General features: G+C 36.7%; 1 protein-coding gene across 6 annotated transcripts in view; it reads right to left on the bottom strand.

Moving 5' to 3' along the window:
• Window positions 1–20,338, bottom strand: part of RAVER2 (ribonucleoprotein, PTB binding 2) — a 157,870-nt gene that overhangs the window by 45,355 nt on the left and 92,177 nt on the right. For 5 of the 6 annotated variants that reach the window (XM_066376485.1, XM_066376482.1, XM_066376484.1 and 2 more), the window contains exons 6-9: window positions 10,631–10,716; window positions 8,078–8,182; window positions 7,397–7,508; window positions 4,123–4,376 (exon numbers count right to left, since the gene is read on the bottom strand). In XM_066376485.1, the coding sequence (XP_066232582.1) occupies window positions 4,123–4,376; window positions 7,397–7,508; window positions 8,078–8,182; window positions 10,631–10,716 (557 nt within the window). The remainder of the gene's footprint in view (window positions 1–4,122; window positions 4,377–7,396; window positions 7,509–8,077; window positions 8,183–10,630; window positions 10,717–20,338) is intronic. The other variant, XM_066376481.1, reaches the window with a different exon arrangement.

Raw genomic sequence — 20,338 nt, 5'->3', positions numbered from 1 at the left:
CAGGATTATATACCATAACCAATTGGGATTTATTCTTAGAATGCAAAGATGATTCCACATACAAAAATAATTCAATGTAATACATCACATTAACAGAATGAAGGGAGAAAAAACCCACATGATCATCTTGGAAGAAACACATGACAGACACAGAAAATACATTTGACAAAACTCAACAGCTTCAACAAACTAGGAATATAAGGAAACTATCATAACATAACTCATATATGAAAAAGCTAGTATTATACTAGAATAAGACAAACATGCCTCCGGCACTTCTGTTCAACACAGTATTGCAATTCTAGCTAAAGAAATTAATCAGAAAAAAAGATATAAAAGGCATCCAAGTTAGAAAAAAAAAGTACAATTATCTGTTTGCAGATAACATGAAAATCCTAAAGATTACATAAAAACAAACTGTTTGAATAAGTGAATTTCAGGAGACAAAAATCAACATGCAAAAACCAGTTGTGTTTCTATATATATATTAACAAAGAACAATACAAAAAGAAAACTAAGAAAACAATTCCAGTAGAATAAAATACTTAGGAATTAACTGAACCAAAGAGAAATACTTGTACACTAAAAACCACTAAACATTGCTGGAAGGCATTTAGTAAGACAAATAAATGAAAAGACATCCCATGTTCATGGATTGGAAGACTTAATGCTGTTAAAATGTCAATACAGCCCCAAATCATCTACAGATTCAATAATCCCTATCAAAATTCCAACTATTTTGCAGAAAAGAATAAACCCATCTTTAGTTTCATATAAAATATCAAGGGACCCTAAAAAGTTGAAACAATCTTGAAAAGGTGAAAAAGAAACATGGAGGACTCATGCTTTCTGATTTCAAACCTTACTACAAAGCTACAGTAATCTCAACAGTGTGGTACTGGCATAAAAACAGACACAGAGATAAATGAAATAGGTCAGAAAAAAAACCCAGAAATAACCCCCCCCCCCTTATGTATATGGTTAAATGACTTTTGATGAATGTCAAGATTATTCAATGGGGAATGAACAGCCTTTTCAACAAAAATGTTGGGAAACTCGGATAGTTACATGTAAAAGAATGAAGTAGATCCTTACCTAACACCATATACAGAACTTAACTCAAAATGCATCAAAGACCTAAATGTAAGAGCTAAAACTATAACTCTTAAAAGAAAAGCTTAGATGGAAAGTTTCATAATATCAAATTTGGGAGTAATTTCTTGGATATGACACAAAAAACAGAAGCAAAAAAATACATCATATACTGAATGACAAAACATGACTTAACAAATTTAAGAACATTGGAATCATATCAAGTATTGTTCTGACCATAGAGGTATGAAACTATGTATCAATAATAGGAAAAAATTGGAAAACTCAGATATGTAGAAATTAAACAACACACCTAAAACTGAGTTAAACAGACTGTTTAACAAAGTCCAAAATCTTGACATATCTGGAAACCATACTTTGAGGTTGCCTGGTCCAACCTCCTATTATCAGAAAGAGGATCACTTCTACAACAATCTAGCCAGATGCTCACCTATGGTCAGCATAATTGCTTTCAGTGAGATGACATTCACATCTTTGTGAAACTTTTTTTTTTTTTTAGAGATAGACAGGAAGAGAGGGAGAAGGAAGGAAGGAAAGAAGGGAGGGAGGGAGGGAGGAAAGAAGGGAGGGAGGGAGGGAGGGAGGGAGGGAGGGAGGGAGGGAGGGAGGGAGGGAGGGAGGGAGGGAGGGAGGGAGGAAGGGGAGAAAGAGAAAGAGAGGCACCATCTTGTTGCTTCATTTTAGTTGAGCATTGATTGCGTCTTGTAAATGCCTTGACCAAGGATCTGACTAGCAGCCTAGGGTTCAAGTTAAATCACAGATTCCTTGCTCAAGCCAGCGACCTTGGGCTCATACTGGTAACCTTGGGATTGTGTCTACAATCTCACATTCAAGCCAGTGACCCCATACTTAAGCAAGGGAGCCTGTGCTCAAGCCTGCAACCTTAGGTTTCTAACCAGCGATCTCAGAGTTCCAGGTTTACACTCTACCCACTGTGCCACCACAGGTCAAGTGTGAAACTTTCTCTTAAATTTAAAGCTTCAATCGTTCTTTGTTATGTTAAGCGTGAATCTGCATTATTATATGTCATACTTATTGGACTAGTTCTGTCCACTAAAGAAACACAAAATATCATTTGACTAGTCTATGAATATTTCTTTTTAAATGTATATATCCAACCTGTCATTCCTTCCCAAGTTCCATACACACACACACACACATACACACACACACACACACACACACACACACACACACACACACACTTCCTTCAATTCTTCACAGGACTTGTTTTCCAGACCCTGCCTGACTTAAGCTGGCTTCCTATGAATAGACTCTCAATTGCCCATTATGTACATCACCTCATATCTAGTTTTACTAGAGACCTTGGTACTTGCATTTAATATGAATAAAAGATTCTGTGCAAAAAGTATATTCATATATGAGTTCTGCTTGTTTAATTTCCTTCAATAACCCAAGAAATTAATAGTACAGATAAGTTTTTAAAATTTATTCTATGAAAAACCGCCTTAGCAGTTTAATTTTTTAATTGTAGGATATTCTATCCATACATCCTGCTTGGACTAAGTGACACCAAACCTCTTACAAATTCAATATTATTTTGACATTTGAACACAGTCAAGTATGTACATTTTTTCCTCATTCTCCTTATAGCCTGAGTTTAATCCACTAAAAAAACAAAAGGTAAAGTACAAATAAAATATAAATTAAATGTACTGTATTCTACCTAACAATTATAACACTTATAAATGTTTGTGTTTTATGAACGATTAAAATGACTGGGTAAAAACTTCCAGAATTAAAACAAAGATTAGATTCTTTTGGATAGATTAGAATTTAACAACTGACTGACATCTTTCAGATAAAAGAAAATTAACTCTCCCTCTAAACATTAAAATACCTTAAATAGCTATAAAAGACATTTAAAATAGAAAAAATAAGTGTATCTTAAAGAACAGCATTATTTACTTAGAAAGCCTTATAAATATTATATAATAAGTAGTAATGACACTCCTAAGCTTTTCCAAATTATACAATTTTGAACTAGTTTATATTTTTTTTATTTATTTACTTAGTATTTTTTAAAGTGAGAAGAAGGGAAGCAGAGAAACAAACTCCCACTTGAGCCCTACCGGGATCCACCCAGCACGTCCACCAGAGGGTGATGCTCTGCCCATCTGGGGCATTGCTCCATTGCAACTGGAGCCATTCTAGCACCTGAGGCGGAGGCCATGGAGCCATCCTCAGCGCCCGGGCCAACTTTGCTCCAATGGAGCCTTGGCTGCAGGAGGGGAAGAGACAGAGAGAAAGGAGAGGGGGAGGGGTGGAGAAGCAGATGGGCACTTCTCCTGTGTCCCCTGGCTGGGAATCAAACCCAAGACGTCCACACACCAGGCCAACTCTCTACCGCTGAGCTAGCCGGCCAGGGCTTCAAGTATTTTTTAAAACCATAATTATCTCAAACTTTTTAGAGGCAAATATTTATAATAAAAATTCATATTTAAATTCTTTTATATCAGTGGTCTTAAAAAACTAATTTTACACAAATTAAAATTATTTACTGACAAACTGGCAAGTAATTAAGCATAGTTTTAACCATCAGCTAACATAATTATCAAAAGATGGATTTTTGCATATAGTAAAAGTTTTTTTTTTTTAGTTCAGTATCTTATGTTTTGAGACGTGCACACTATGAAAAAGTCATGTTTTTTGCAATTATCTAGTTTGTAACTCATATTTTATATTAACTTCCTTTGAAATTTAAAAATAGTTAAGATTACTTTGATACTTCATAAATTACATCACCTGAAAAATTAGAATATTCTAGAAATAGAATAATCTCATTTAAGATATAATTTAAAAGAACATATATATATATTACACACACACACATATATAATATATATATATTACCCACACATATATAAGGTATATACTCCCTGTATACAGACACAAACACAAACATATACACACACACAGCACAAACCTGCATTGTTTGCACAGATGTGTTTGTGTGTATGGACATGCACACACACACAGTTTTCTTACCCCTGAACTCATCTCCATGCCCTTTGGCTGACTTTGTTGTTGCTTAGGGTGTCCTGTCAGCAAACCTCCAGCATTAGGATTTGGAAAGCTCTGGAGATAAGTCTGGGACCCTGATAAATTTCCTTCTGCGGGCTGTTTCTCCTGAGAATTCCCATGCCCTGGCCCAGCTTGTCCAGCACTGTGCTGATTTGGAAAGAATGGCAACATGCCCGCTCCAGATGTTACAGTTGTTTGAGTTGGGATCAAATTAGATGCTGTAGTGAACCACAAACACAAAGAACTTTTGGTTAGACAAGATGTATTTACAATAGTCCTTTTGATTTTAAGTTATAGGTAAAATGCAAATTAACCTTTTATTTTTTTAACCTATTAGAGAAGAGTTAAATTCAAAAGGTGAGATTACAGGTTGTAAATTAGCAGGTTCCTATATGGGAAAACAAAAATCTCTAATAGCAATCATGCTTTTCTTAAACAACTTCCAGAACAGTCTCCAGGATACTATATTTTTTTAGTTATAATTGACTATTTTAAAAGTTGAGTGCAGCCAGAGCCTGCAGCTCAGTGGTAGAGTGTCAGCCGGACGTCTGAATGTCCTAGGTTCAATTCCCAGTTAGGGCACACAGGAAAAGTGACCATCTGCTTCTACACTCCTTCCCTTCTCTCTCTCTCTCTCTCTCTTCCCTTTCTGCAGCCCTGGCTTGAGTGGTTCGAGTACATCAGCCCCAGGTGCTGAGGATGGCTCCCTAGAGCCTCCTCAGGTACTAAAACTAGCTTAGTTGTAAGCATGGCCCCAAATGGGCAGAGCATCAGTCTCAAATGCTGGGTGGATCCTGGTCAGGGTGCATGTGGAAAACTGTTTCTCTATCCCCCTTCCTTTTACTTGGAAAAGAAGAAAAAAAGTTGAGGGCAAAATTTATGTACTTTTTGGCATCTGAGTGACATCGGTGCCCTCTTTTAATGCCCCATCATTGTAATTGCCTGCTTCTGTATCTGAAGGGAAAATCTTCAATTAAAAAAATTCTGACACTTAAAAATTGATAAAATTAGACTAACAGCAACAATAAATTTGATCAGCTGACTTGCACCAGCTCATCTCTTCCCAGCTCCCCATTCAATGACTTCACTTTGGTGACCTGCACTGACCATGGCTGGCATGCTTACACTCAGAAATCCACAAATCCTACAAATCAAGATTTTTTTTTAACCTAGAGAGACTGCTGATTTTTAACCATCAGTACAGCACTTCTTAAAAAAAAAAAATCAGTATTTCTAAGTAGATAACCACTAAATTTAACACATGAAAAGTTTTATTTATCAATAATAACAAAAAATGCTGGGGGAAAAATGGAAGTTTTAATAAATTCTGAACCATTTCACTTTTTAAAAACCTATTGGTCAAAATTAAATAAAGAGATCAAATGTTTATAACTAAGTCAAATTTATATTTTGAAAAATAACAAATTTCTTTATTTTTTTTTAAAGATTCTATTGATTTTACAAAGAGGAGAGAGAGAGAAAAAAAGGTGGAGAAGAAAGGGAAGCAGCAACTTGCAGTAGTTGCTTCTAGTATGTGCCTTGAACAGGTAAGCCCAGGGTTTTGAACTGGCGACCTCACCATTCTAGGCTGACGCTTTATCCACTGTGCCATCACAGGTCAGGCTAATAGTTTTCTTGGTTTATTTTAGTGAGAGGCAGAGAGACACAGAGAGATAAAGACAGAGACAGGAAGGGAGAGAGATGAGAAGCATCAACTTGTAGTTGTGGCACCCGAGTTGTTCATTGATTGCTTCTCATACGTGCACTGACAGGGGAGAGGGGGCGCTCAAGCCTAGCCAGCGACCCCTTGCTTAAGCCAGTGACCTTGGGCTCAAGCCAGCAACTTTTGATCTCAAGCCAGTGACCAAGAGATCATGTTGATGAACCCAGACTCAAGCCAGTGAATAAATTTCTTAAATTATTTTTAGTGTTATATAGTTAAAGATGAATAGTTTTATCTCTTAACAATATATTTATTTGAACACTGAATTTTCAGTGTTCTTAGTGCAGCCCATGCTAAAGAAAATGGCTTATTATTTAATCAAACACAAATAATAACCATTTGCATAAGCTTTTAGGCATACAAAATCTGATTTTTAGGAAGACCCCATCATACCATAAAAATTCCTATACCTGTCTGTATAATGGTTTAATTTTTGCACAGCCAATAACAACAGTCAGAACTGATTTATTTGATCATCTAACTTGGTTTTATGTACAAATGTGTATGTTACTCATATATAATTTTTACTTCATTAATGGTTGCCCTTTTTCCCCATCAGCATGCTCACTTCAAACAAATTTCAATTAACCTTCAAACTGAAATTATCTTTCAAAATCTTATTCAAGTTAGAAAGCATGGTAACTACCATGCTCCTGTTTTTCTCTTAAAAAATTATACGTTATTCTTCTTCTTCTAATACTAATTTAGAGATCACATTTAAAAAATGATACAAATAAACTTGAATTTTACAAACACCAGGTATTTCTTTATAAAAGCTAAGGGTTTCTTATCCAAGTGAAAATTAAATGGATGCCCGTGTAAAGTGTTGTCAGCCCAGTGGGCAGCATGTCAGTCTCAAATGGATCGATGTCTCTGCCCCATGCTGCTGTGAACCTTCATCAAATATTAAAGCATATCCAACAGGGAAAGTCTTATATTGGCATGGAAACAAGTGAATTAGTAACATACTAAATAGTTTCCTATTATTAAAAACAGAGCCCTGGCCAGTTGGCTCAGTGGTAGAGCGTCGGCCTGGCGTGCAGGAGTCCCGGGTTCGATTCCCGGCCAGGGCACACAGGAGAAACGCCCATCTACTTCTTCACCTCCCCCCCTCTCCTTCCTCTCTGTCTCTCTCTTCCCCTCCTGCAGCCAAGGCTCCATTGGAGCAAAGTTGGCCCGGGCGCTGAGGATGGCTCCTTGGCCTCTGCCCCAGGCACTAGAGTGGCTCTGGTAGCGACAGAGCGACACCCCAGATGGGCAGAGCATCGCCTCCTGGTGGGCATGCCGGGTGAATCCTGGTCGGGCGCCTACGGGAGTCTGTCTGACTGCTTCCCCGTTTCCAGCTTTGGAAAAATACAAAAAAAAACAAAACAGAAAAGCCAAAAGGGAACTGAAAATTTTAAATGACTAAATAAAATTCAAATTTGACCCTCCCGTAAAAAGCAGAATACAAAGAAAACTATCTTTACATCTCAAATCTGTTTACTGACTTCCCAGTAAATACGCATCATTTACTTTTATGTGCTTCTCCATGATGACCCAACTCTGTTTTCAAGGGGACTGCTGACCCTATCCCTACTGCAGTCTGAAGGACCATGGCTGGGGGTTCACCAAGTAAGCCCGGTTTCTGCAAAAGAAGAAAAGAAAGTAAAACTTCTGCCAGAGGCAGCATGATAGAACTGAACTAAGAGGCTACACAATGAAAAATCAATGAGACCAACAGCCTGATTATAGAAAAAAAAAACTCATTCAAAAAAGAGCCCTGGCCGGTTGGCTCAGCGGTAGAGCGTCGGCCTAGCGTGCGGAGGACCCGGGTTCGATTCCCGGCCAGGGCACACAGGAGAAGCGCCCATTTGCTTCTCCACCCCTCCGCCGCGCTTTCCTCTCTGTCTCTCTCTTCCCCTCCCGCAGCCAAGGCTCCATTGGAGCAAAGATGGCCCGGGCGCTGGGGATGGCTCTGTGGCCTCTGCCCCAGGCGCTAGAGTGGCTCTGGTCGCAACATGGCGACGCCCAGGATGGGCAGAGCATCGCCCCCTGGTGGGCAGAGCCTCGCCCCTGGTGGGCGTGCCGGGTGGATCCCGGTCGGGCGCATGCGGGAGTCTGTCTGACTGTCTCTCCCTGTTTCCAGCTTCAGAAAAAAAAAAAAAAAAAAAAAAAAGAAAAAAAAAAAAAAAAAAACACCAATTCTATACTTACATTATTCATATGAATATTATCAAACTTCATTAATTGTTGCTGTGCCAGTGGTACTTGGGAAAGATTCTGAAGGAATAAATTAGAAGCATTACCCATAATTGAGCTCTGTGAGAAACGATAAAACATTCAGTTAGTTTAATTTGTAAAAGCTACTTGTTGTACAGCCCAATTCATATAGTTCAGTTCGCTAGTTGATCTGAGCCAAAGCAGCAGCTTCTCTGTTATCTCCTTTTTCAACTTCAGGCAACACTAATTAATTCGTGTAATAACATACAAGATGTGACCGTGTAGTCATGAGTGAATCCCGCATGCTTTCCTTTTCTTTCATCCTTCCTCCCTTCCTCTTACCCCTTTCTGGCTTTAATGTCAGTATCACTCAATCATTTACTTATTCATTTTAATCATTCTACAAAGATCTATCAAGCACTCTCTATATGCCAGGCACTGTGCTACACAGTGAGAAATACAATAATATGATCTGCCCGCAAGGACCTTAGAGCCCCCTAAAGAACGAAGGCATTCAAATAGTAACAAGTTCATGAAGGGAAAAATCAAGGAGCTCAGGGCACAAAGAGCAGGGGAATTGATTGAGATCGAAGTCAAAAGAGGTGGGTTTTTTTTGAGGAACTAACTATTGTGCAGAGATCTGAAGGCTGCGGAGAAATAACTAGGCAAAAGCTGGGGGAATTAGGTGTTGTTGAAGTGGGGAGCATTCAAAGCAGAAGGAACAGCAGGAGCAAAGACCTATGGAGACGGGAACAAACATCCTTTGAGGACCAAAAGCAGGCCACTGAGACAGTGGTGCCCAGTGAGCACAGGAGGCCCAGGGGAGCCCCCGATTGGACAGGCCTTAAAGGCAAAATGAAACATTTGATCTTTATTCTAAATTAAAGAGGATGTTGTCAATACTCTGAAAACCCCTTTTTATATCACTGTTCACACCTTAATATAATTATTTAATGTTTTCTGTATTTTTTGAAATTCTGTAAGAACAGGGACAATGAATTGTGTGTTCAATGCTGCAGCCTCAATTAGCAGAATGTATAGCACATGTTAGATTCTCAATAAAATATGTTGAGTAAATAAATGAATAAAGGCCCTGTAATATAGAAGGTCTGATGTTAGAGTCTAAGAATAAAAACTAAAGGATAGGCCTTTCCCTTTAAAAGCTAGGTTTAGGACCACACACTCATTCACCCAATTTACAATCATCTATTATGTATTAGGTTTGATGTGTAATTAGGCTTCCACATAGAGACAACTTTAACACTACCTAAAATTAATGTTCATCTCCAATATTATATTTATATATACAAACACATTAAAAAAATCTGAAAAAGGTAAAACAAATTTTTCTCATAAATATATAAAATGTCAATTAAATTTTAAGAATAAATTATTGTTCATTTATTATTTTCTTTCTGTAAATGTTTTGAATTAAGACCACGTAAGAGGACTGGTTTTGAACCTTGGTCATGCATCACATGACAACGTTTTGGTCAGTGAGGGACAAATGCATGACAGTGGGAGGAAGCAGAGGCTCCATGTGTGCTATTGCCTCTGCAGACCTTCCAGTGGGTAAGATGTGGAGGTGACAGACCACGACACTGATGATCCTAATGCTAATGTGTAGTTGTATCTTAGTTTTTAACAAGAAAGTTTAAAAAGTAAAAAGAACAAATTTTTCAAGTAGAAAAAAGCTTGTAGAGTAAGAAGACTATAAAGAAAGGAAATATTTTTGTATAAATGTACAATATGTGTTTTAAGCTAAATATGATATTATTACAAGAGTTGAAAAGTTAAAAAATTCAGAAGTTTTTAAAGTAAAAAAGCTACAGTAAGCTAAGGTTTATTACTGAAGAAAGAAAAATATTGCTTGATAAATTTAATGTAGCCTAAGTGTAGCGTTTATAAATACTACACCAGGGTACAGTAATGTCCTACGCCTTCACATTCACTCACCACTCGATTGCTGATTCACCTAAAGCAACTTCCAATCCTGCAAGTGCCCTACACAGTTGTACATTTTTTAAAATCTTTTATATTGTATTTTTGCTGTACCTTTTCTATATTTAGATATACAAGCACTTACCATTGTGTTACAACTGCCTACAGTATTCAGTATATTACATGCAGTATAGGTTTGTAGCCTAGGAGCAAAAGGTTATACTATATACTGACATATATAGTAGGCTACACCATCTATGTTTGTGTAAATGCACTCTATGACTTCTCACATGATGAAATTACCTGATTATGCATTTCTCAAAACATACTCTTATTGTTAACATATGACTATGCTGATTTATAGAAAAATATACCTCTTCCCTTCTTAATGCACTACACATAGGAATCAATAAATACAAGTAACTATGATGTTTTAAGTAGCTTAATTCGAGCTGCTGTACTCATTAAGTTATGTTTTTACATAGCTATTATTATGACTAAGGATTTAAAAAAATACTCATTTAACTTCCTGAGAAATTACCTTGTTAAGAACAAAATATTCACTCCAAATTTTTGATGTATCAATACTCAATTCTATTTATATACCTGATGTGCTTTATTCAAATGTAGAAATGCAGTGGAGATGGATGGATTCATCAGATGTGGCAAGCTGTGAGCTGTTCCAAGAATTGCTTTAAGAAAATAAAAGTAAAAATTTAACTTTATGATACATATGTAATTTAAAAATAAACTTCAAAAGGATAAATGAATTATTTAATTCAACAAATTAATTGAAAGTTCATTTACATACTGACCTTGTCATTGCACAAAAAGTGACAGGATTCTTTCTGTGTGATACAAACCTAGAATCTGATTTAAAATTCTCACACCTTCTGTCATAATTAACGGTAAAACACAAAACCTAGCCTTTCTGTTCTCTACTGCTTAGTGCAACAAAACTAATTCCATCTTTTAATAATTATACTACTAGTTGAACCCATGTTATTTACTCAGTGTTTCTGTTAAGTTTGGGGGGTATTTTGGCAGGAAGTGGGGGGAGTGAGGCAAGGACTTACTTAATACAATCCTGTCCTTAAAAATCTAACGATCCAGTTGCAAAGAGAATATATGAACATAAAATGTATTGAATAAAAACAAAAGAACCAATAGTATTGTACATAGTTGATAAAAGGAATAAATAGTAACCATACTCTTTATCAAGTTTGTGTAAGAGTACAAATACCAGAGTACACATCAGGAGATGTTTTTCAGAGTAGACAACATATAGACAAAAAGAGCCATCAGAAAATATGTGAAGCAATTTCATATTATTATGAAATAACTGGAAATAGTCATAATGTACACAATTCTATAGCAATACAATAATTAGATCCAATGTAGGTCAGATATAGAAAAGCACTTCAAAAAGCATATAATTCAATATCAAAAATATTTGAAATTTGTATGTAATATTCCTACAGTTCATTCCATGCCTTAAAAACTGCTTTAAGCCTGACCAGCAGTGGCGCAGTGGATAGGTCATCGAACTGGGATGCCATGGACCCAGGTTCGAGACCCCGAGGTTGCCAGCTTGAGTGCGGGCTCATCTGATTTGAGCAAAAAAGCTCACCAGCTTGGATCCAAGGTCGCTGGCTCGAGCAAGGGGTCACTTGGTCTGCTGTAGCCCCACAGTCAAGGCACATATGAGAAAGCAATCAATGAACAACTAAGGTGTCGCAACGAAAAACTAATTAAATTGATGCTTCTCATCTCTCTCCGTTCCTGTCTGTCTGTCCCTATCTATCCCTCTCTCTGACTCTCTGTCTCTGGGGGAAAAAAAAACTGTTTTAAGGTTTTATTACTTGCTGAGGTAGTCCATTATATCATTGTAAAACTGACCATTAGAAAGTGCTTTCTTTAGAATGAGCCAGTTTCACTGTAGGTGGTAGGAAGATTAGATCATTAATATGAATTGCTTATAAAGAACGACACTTTATTAGGAAAGGAATAAAAATGATCATTTCATAATGATAAAGTAGTCAATTCATCAAGAGTATGCAATAAAGCCCTGGCCAGCTGGCTCAGTAGTAGAACGTCAGCCCAGTGTGTGGATGTCCTGGGTTTGATTTCCAGTCAGAGCACACAGGAGAAGCAACCATCTGCTTCTCACCCCTCTATATCTCCCTCCTCTCTCACTCTCTCTCACTCTCCCCCTCCCGCAGCCATGGCTAGAGTGGTTCAAGCGCACCGGCCCTGGGCGCTAAGGATGGTGTGGAGCCTCCATCTAAAGTGCTAAAAATAGCTCAGTTGTGAGAATGGTGCCAGATAGGCAGATTATTAGCTCCATAAGGGGGTTGCAAGGGGGATCACGGTAGAGACGCATGCGGGAGTCTATCTCTCTATCTCCCCTCTCTCACTTGGAAGAGAAGAAAAAAAGGAAAAAAAGTGTATGCAATAAGCTTAAATGTCTCTGCACCAAATAATAAAGGTTCAAAATATATTAAAAAAAATTTAGAACTGAAAGGAAAAGTAGACAATACCACAATTATGGTTAGAAATTTCAAAACTACTTCCTCTCTTTTTTCAGATAGTCACTTTATTTTTTTTATAAAACATTAAAATATATTTCACAGCTTTTAGTGAATACAAGATTTTCTAGTTTAAAACAACTAGAATCAAAACACTGAAAATGTCCACAGTCTCATGTCTTGCTGCTCTGACCCTTAACTATTGCCTAGGTATCCCACTATGCTCCATCCTTTCCTCACAATAATTAACAAAATAAGTCCACAGAAATTTAGTAAGAATACAAAAGACTTACAATAGCACTATCAACCAACAATATACACAAAGGATGATAACATAACACGACCAAGTGAGATTTACTCTAGGTATGAAAGGATGAAAGGTTGCTTTAATATTCAAATATCAATCAATGTAATTCATCATGTTAACAAACTAAAACAAAACAAAAAACACCCAAAAAAACCCAGACATGATCATTTCAATAAGCAGAGAAAGCAATAAATAATCACAGCAATTATCATGATATAATTTCTCAGCAATAGAGAAATGGAAGGGAGAGTTTCTTGGAAAAGAAACTCTGTGAGAAAAACTATAGCTTACATGATACCAAAAAAAATGAATGCTTTCTTTGTAAGACAAGGAACAAGGAAAGAATGTCCACTCTCACCAGTTTAATGCACAAATTATGCTGACATTTCTACCTGTTGCATTAAAGCAAGAAGAAAAATAAAGTGTCCATATTGAAAAGGAATAAGTATAATTGTGTTAATTTGGAGATGACATGATTATCTAGAGAGAAAATCCTAAGGACAAAAACATACTAGAAATAATAAGCAAGGTCACAAGATACAAGTTGAATATACCAAATTAGCTGTACTTGCACATGCTAGCAACAAGCAATTGGAAATCGAAGTTTATAAAGCAATCTTACATAAAATAGTATCAAAAATATAAAAAACTATGGATAAACCTGACAAAATATGTGTAAGATTTGTACCCTGAAAACAAACTTTTTCTGAGATAAATGAAAGAGCTGAATAAATATAGTTATACACCATATTTATGACATGCCTTCAAAATTGTCAATTCTGCCCAGATTAGTATGTAGCTTCAACTCAATATCAATCATATTCCCAGGAAATATTTTTCATAGAAATAGAAAGGTTGATTCTAAAATTTACATGCAACACAAACTGAAAAAGGAAGAAGAAAGTTGGAGGACTTTAACTGATTTCAGGGCTTATTTCAAAGCTACAGTTTATACTGAAAACTATAAAACATTATTGAAAAAAACTGAAAAATATTCCATGTTCATGAATTAGAAGAAATCAACATAGTTAAAGTGGCCATATTACCCAAAGCAATATACAAATTTAATGTAATCCCCATCAAAACCCCAATGTCATTTTTTAAAGAAATAGAACAAAAAAAATTATCAGGTTTGAATGGAATAATAAACAACCCCAAATAGCCAAAGCAATCCTGAGGAAAAAGAATGTAGCCAGAGGTATCACACTACCTGACTTTAAATTATACTACAGAGCCACAATAATCAAAACAGCATGGTATTGGCAGAAAAACAGACATACAGATCAACAATATAGAATCAAAAGCCCAGGAATAAAACCACATATATACAGACAAATCATCTTTGACAAAGGAGCCAAAAACACACAATGGAGAAAAAAACACCTCTTCAATAAATGGTGCTGGGAAAATTGGAAGGCCACATGCAAAAGAATGAAACTTGACTATAGTTTGTCAGTCTACACAAAAATTAATTCAAGACCTAAATATAAGATCTGAAACAATAAATTACATAGACAAAAACACAGGCACTAAACTCATGGACCTTGGCCATGGAGAATAATTTATGATTTGACCCAAAGACAAGTAAAGACAAAAATAAATGAATGGGACAAGATCAAACTAAAAAGCTTCTGCACAGCAAAAGAAACTGACAACAAAACAAATAGGCAGCCAACTAAATGGGAGATGATATTTGCAAACAACAGCTCCAATAAAGGGTTAATATCCTAAATATATAAAGAACTCACAAAGCTCGGCAACAAACAAGCCAGTTAAGAAATGGGAGAGGACCTGAGCAGACACTTCTCCCAAGAGAACATACAAATGCCCAACAGATGCATGAAAGGATGCTCATCTTCACTAGCTATTCAAGAATTACAAATCAAAACTACAATGAGACACCACCTCACACCTGTTAGAATGGCTATTATCAACAAGACTGTTAATAACAAGTGTTGTAGAGGCTGTGAAGAAAAAGGAACCCTCATTCACTGCTGGTGAGAATGCAAGTTAGTACAACCATTATGGAAGAAAGTATGGTGGTTCTCCAAAAAAATTAAGAATAGAATTACCATATGACCCAGCAATCCCTCTACTGGGTATTTACTCCCAAAATTCAAAAACATTGGTACTAAAGACACATGCACCCCCATGTTCATCACAGTATTATTCACAGTGGCCAAGACATGGAAACAACCAAAGTATCTCAATAGAGGGTTGGATAATAAAGAAGATGTAGTACATATATATCATACAATGGAATACTACTCAGCCATAAGAAATGATGACATAGTGCCACTTATGACAATGTGGATGGACTTTGAGAACATTATACTGAGTGAAATAAGTAAATCAGAGAAAGTTAAAAACTGTATGATTTTACACATAGGTGGGATATAAAACAGAGACTCATGGACATAGATAAAAGTGAAGTGGTTACCAGAAGAAGGGGGATGTGGGGGAGGTGGGAGGGGGAAGGGTGTAAACAGGTACAAATATACAGTGACGAAAAATGACCTGACTTTGGGTATACAACATAATCAACAGTTCAAATGGAATAGAAATGTTTGCCTGAAACTCATGTACTACTCTTATTGATCAATGTCACTGTTAAATTTAATTTTCTAAATAAAAATTTTTAAAAATTTTAAAAAGCTACCGTTATTGTGACAATGTATTATTGTTATAAAGACAGACATTTAAATCAATGAAATAGAATACAGAGTCCAGAGGTAAAGATATACATATATAATCAATTGATTTTTGAAAATGGTGTCAAGAGATTTGGTGGAAAAGGGTAATCTTTTTAAACAAATGATGCTGGAACAGCTGAAAAAAACATTAACCAGAACTTTTACCTCACACATACACAAAAGTTAAAAATAGATTACAGATCTAAAGAGGTAAAATTATAAAACTTTCTGAAGAAACCATTGGAGGATATCTAAATAATAAAATTTGCTCTTCAAAAGATATTAAGAAAATAAAAGGACATTCTACGGAGTGGAAGAAAATATTTACAATCTCATGTATCCAACAGAGAACTTGGATCTAGAATAAAGAACACTTTCAACTTAAGATGATGATTCAATTTTAATTATGGGTAAAATATTTAAAAAGACATATTAACAAAGAATATGTAAAGTTGGCAAATTGGCACATTAAAAGATGTTCAAAATCATTAGTCAAAAGGGACATTCAAATTAAAACTGCAATGAAATAGCACTATACACCCAAAAGTAGGGCTAAAATTAAAGGACCAACATATCACATATTGGTGAAGATACTTAGCACACTGGAGCCAGGGACACTGATGATGAGAATGTAAAGTGGTTCAACCACATTAGAAAACAGTTGGGAGAGTTTCTTATCACTTAAGCACACATCTACCATATGTCCTAGCTATTCCACAACTTGATATTTATCAAAGCAAAATAAAAATATAAGCCTATATCCGTGATGGCGAACCTTTTTATAAAAACTGCCCACTTTTGCAGTGCTGGTCAACCTGGTCCTTCCTGTCCACTAGTGGACATTCCAGCTTTCATGGTGGGCCAATCTCCGCACTGTTTGGTGCTCTGCTACCACCCACCATGAAAGCTGGAACGCCCACTAGTGGGCAGGAGGGACCAGCACTGCAAAAGTGGGCGTTTTTATAAAAAGTTCGCCATCACGGGCCTATATAAAGACTAGTACACAAATGTTCATAGCAATTTTATTTGTAATGAGCTAAACCTGAAAATAACATAAATGTTCATCAACAAGTCAATTAATATGCAAACTGTGGCATGAAATACTACTCAGAATTAAAAAGGGGGAAAAAAACTATAAATACATGGAGCAGTATGGATGAATCTCAAAATAATAGGCAGATTGAAAGAAGCCAAACAGTACATACTGCAGGATTTCATTTATATAAATTTCTATAAGATACAAACTACTCTCTAGCAACAGAGAACAAATTAGTAGTTTCCTGGGGCTGAAAAAGGAGTAGATTACAGAGTAAAAGGAAAATTGTGAGAATAAGTATGTTCATTATTTTGATTGTGATGACATTTTTATGGGTGTATACATGTCAAAACATCAATTGTACACTTTAAATATGTGCAGATTAATGTGCACTAGATATAACTCAATGAAAGTGTTAAAATATAATTTAGACTGTAAGTAATTGCATACTATTTAAACTACAGGATGGGGTAAAAGTTGGTTTACAGTTGTTTATATGGAAATTAATGTAATAATAAATAAAAATACAAGAATAAACGGTGTTTTGTGTACCCACAACTATAAACTTACTTTTGCCCCCCAACCCTATGTGTGTATACACACACATACACACACACACAGTCCAGAATATTATTGTATTTTTCTTAAGGTAGTTAAAAGGTCTGGATTGAAGAGAAAAAAATTGGTATGGTCAGAGTAACAATCAGTATGGGTCTGGGAGGAAACTCAATGTGATGGTAGTGTATAGATTAAATTAGATAAGAAGGTAGACAAGAGGAACACTTAGGAATTTATAGACTAGACCATATGTGAGTAACAAGGAGTGTATAAGTTGTGAACAGAAACATAAAAAGAGAGGTTTAATCATTAAACAAATATTTAAATGACTTTCATTATAAATAACAGTTCTGTTCTGGTGTGCTAACAATGAACAAAAGATAAATTATGGAGTTTCTGCTCTAGTGGGAGAGAGAAAAATAAACAAGTGAATATGTGTCAGTTATTTGAAAAAAGAAATACTGAGAGGTAGGGCAAGGGCATAAGTATAAATATATTTTATGTATATTACATATAATAAAAACATAACTATAAAGAATTTTTATTCTCTTTTTCTTAGTTTGCTCAGAGGCCACTGTGAGGAGTTCAAGGGCATAGTAAGGGATGGACTCAAGATATAATAAAGGACTGTTGGGCAAATGAGTTTGTAAAATTTGTATTTTTTTTTTTTTTGTATTTTTCTGAAGCTGGAAACGGGGAGGCAGTCAGACAGACTCCGGCATGCACCTGACCGGGATCCACCCTGCACGCTCACCAGGGGGCGATGCTCTGCCCATCCGGGGCGTCGACCAGAGCCACTCTAGCGCCTGGGCAAAGGTCAAGGAGCCATCCCCAGCGCCCCGGGCCATCTTTTTGGAGCCTGGGCTGCAGGAGGGGAAGAGAGAGACAGAGAGGAAGGAGAGGGGGAGGGGTGGAGAAGCAGATGGGCGCTTCTCTTGTGTGCCCTGGCCGGGAATGGAACTTCCGCCCGGGACTTCCGCACACCAGGCCGACGCTCTACCACTGAGCCAACCAGCCAGGGTCAATTTGTATTTTTTGAGTTTGCTCAGTGTTAGTGTTAAAAAATGGCACTAGGCAGCGCCAGGTATGTGATCTGTGAAATTGCAAATTACCTTCCTGCTTGGGAAGGACCAGTGTTTTGCTAATGTTTGCTGGAGGAGAGGTTTTTGCACCAGAAATTATTGAAAAGAGAAGGGAGGAAGCCATGTTTTAGCAGAGTTTGTGCAGAGAGAGTGAGAAGGTGTGCAGATGGGGAACCAGAGCTGAGGGGCTTTGTGAGCTCTGCTAAGACTGGTGAGGCTTTTGATTCTAGGAGGAAAGGGAGAAGATTCTCCTGGTTGTGGAACTGGATAATATATCAGGGCTTTGTGAGTTCTGAATGAATGAAAGGGAAGTGTTTTCCCTGTGTTTGCTCATCAGCTGGTACGAGACTTTAATAAAAGAATAGTCCACCATTTTTTGGCTCCATTGTTTCTTTACTGTCTGCCCAAATCTAATGGGAACCTGCATGTGAATGGCTACGACAGCCGTGACTACTGGCCGTACAAGGACATAGTAAAGTAAAAACAAATGTGGACAAAAAAGGGCCCACACACTAAATCTGTCAAGCTTAAAAGAGGCTTACATGGCAGGCCTTACAAACTTAGAGACCAAAACTACCCAGGATGATTTGAAACTAAAACGTTCTAACTAAAAGCAAGTCATGGTGGGTAGTCATGTTCTAGACATGTCTCTTTCCTGACAAAAGTCAAGTCAATCTTTACCTTAACTGAGCCTACTGTCTTTTGGAATCTGCCATAACATGCCTTTGGAATATTGAGTAATTTCCTTTTAATTTTTTCCAGAACCCCTCACTGCACCAGAGCAGAGACCAGAAAAACCTTCATTGTTATTATGGTAATTAACTGTTAACTATCCCCTTCCCACCACAGTAACAGGTCCTTTGATTGTAATGTATAAAATAAGGTGCAGAACCATCACTTTCTGGAGCATTTTCTCAACCAGTTAAGATTTTTGCTTCCTGGCAGTTGCTGTCACTTTAACACAAATAAATTCATAAAAATTCTCTACAGGTTTAAACGTTTCTTACATTGACATAAGACACTTTGTCTTTCCTCAATACCAAGAAACTTTTCGTACATTCTCCAGAAGTCTGGCATGTGTTCAAGAGAGGTAGATTTAATCCTCTTTCCTTGCCACTCCACACAAAGAAAAAGCCATCCTTGATGAAATAATTTTCCCATCAGTGTGATATTAAAACTCTCTTACTTAAAATTGTGAAAGCAGCACTAAAATAAAGAAGCCATAATCAATCTCATATATATATATACGTCTGAGAAGATAAAAGAGAATATATATTCTTAGATAAAAAGACAAAAATAATATTGGAGAGGAGTTACTACAGACAGTCCACAGTCCAAAGGTATAGACAATACTTTCTAAAAGACTCAAGAGTGTGATATACTTCTTTAAACACTAATGCAATCTTGGAATGCATTAATAGAAATACAATGATCACAGGAAGGCAATCCTACTACACTTTGCACTATCAGATCTCATCTGCAGTATACGTCCTTATCTGTGTACACCATATTGCAGGACAACCCAGAAAACCTGGGTTTTTTCTGCAAGAGGACAACTGTGGAGGGGATCTAGAAAGCATATCCTGACATGTTATGGAAAGCCAAATATATAATAGAATTGTAGTCTCCAAAGAGGTAGAAGAGACATAAAAAGAAAATATTAGAACTTACTTCCATTTACTTTCATCTTAAAAAAATAAAATTATTAAGCTTTAAGATTTCTTCCTGCATGGGTTGGCAAGGGTGTATTTATATAATTGACACATAAGTGATAGACATACTGTTTATACTGGGGCTCTGCTCAAAATTTATTTCACTGATAAGTTTGCACAGTCAAAAAATAAATAAAAGGAGACCATGGGTCTGGAGAACAGAAGACAGGAAAGACCCAAAGATGATTAAGATTTCATGTTAATTTTCATCAAATATTAGAAGGCTTTTGTTGGGCAGGTAAAATATATTATGCTCACTTTGTTAAAGATGGTGCTGCCCACGTGGAAGCCTGTCGCCCAGGTGATGGTATTGGTTGCCCTTCTTGCTTGGGATGGGCATGATTATATAATTAATGTGTGTTGGGGGCGGGCTGTGGGCAGGCAGGATCCTTGTAGCC

The sequence above is a fragment of the Saccopteryx leptura genome, chromosome 3, assembly GCF_036850995.1.
Source record: "Saccopteryx leptura isolate mSacLep1 chromosome 3, mSacLep1_pri_phased_curated, whole genome shotgun sequence".
Classification (NCBI taxonomy): domain Eukaryota; kingdom Metazoa; phylum Chordata; class Mammalia; order Chiroptera; family Emballonuridae; genus Saccopteryx; species Saccopteryx leptura.
The sequence above is the reverse complement of the archived record's forward strand: the minus strand, read 5'-3'. Positions and strand labels throughout refer to the sequence as shown.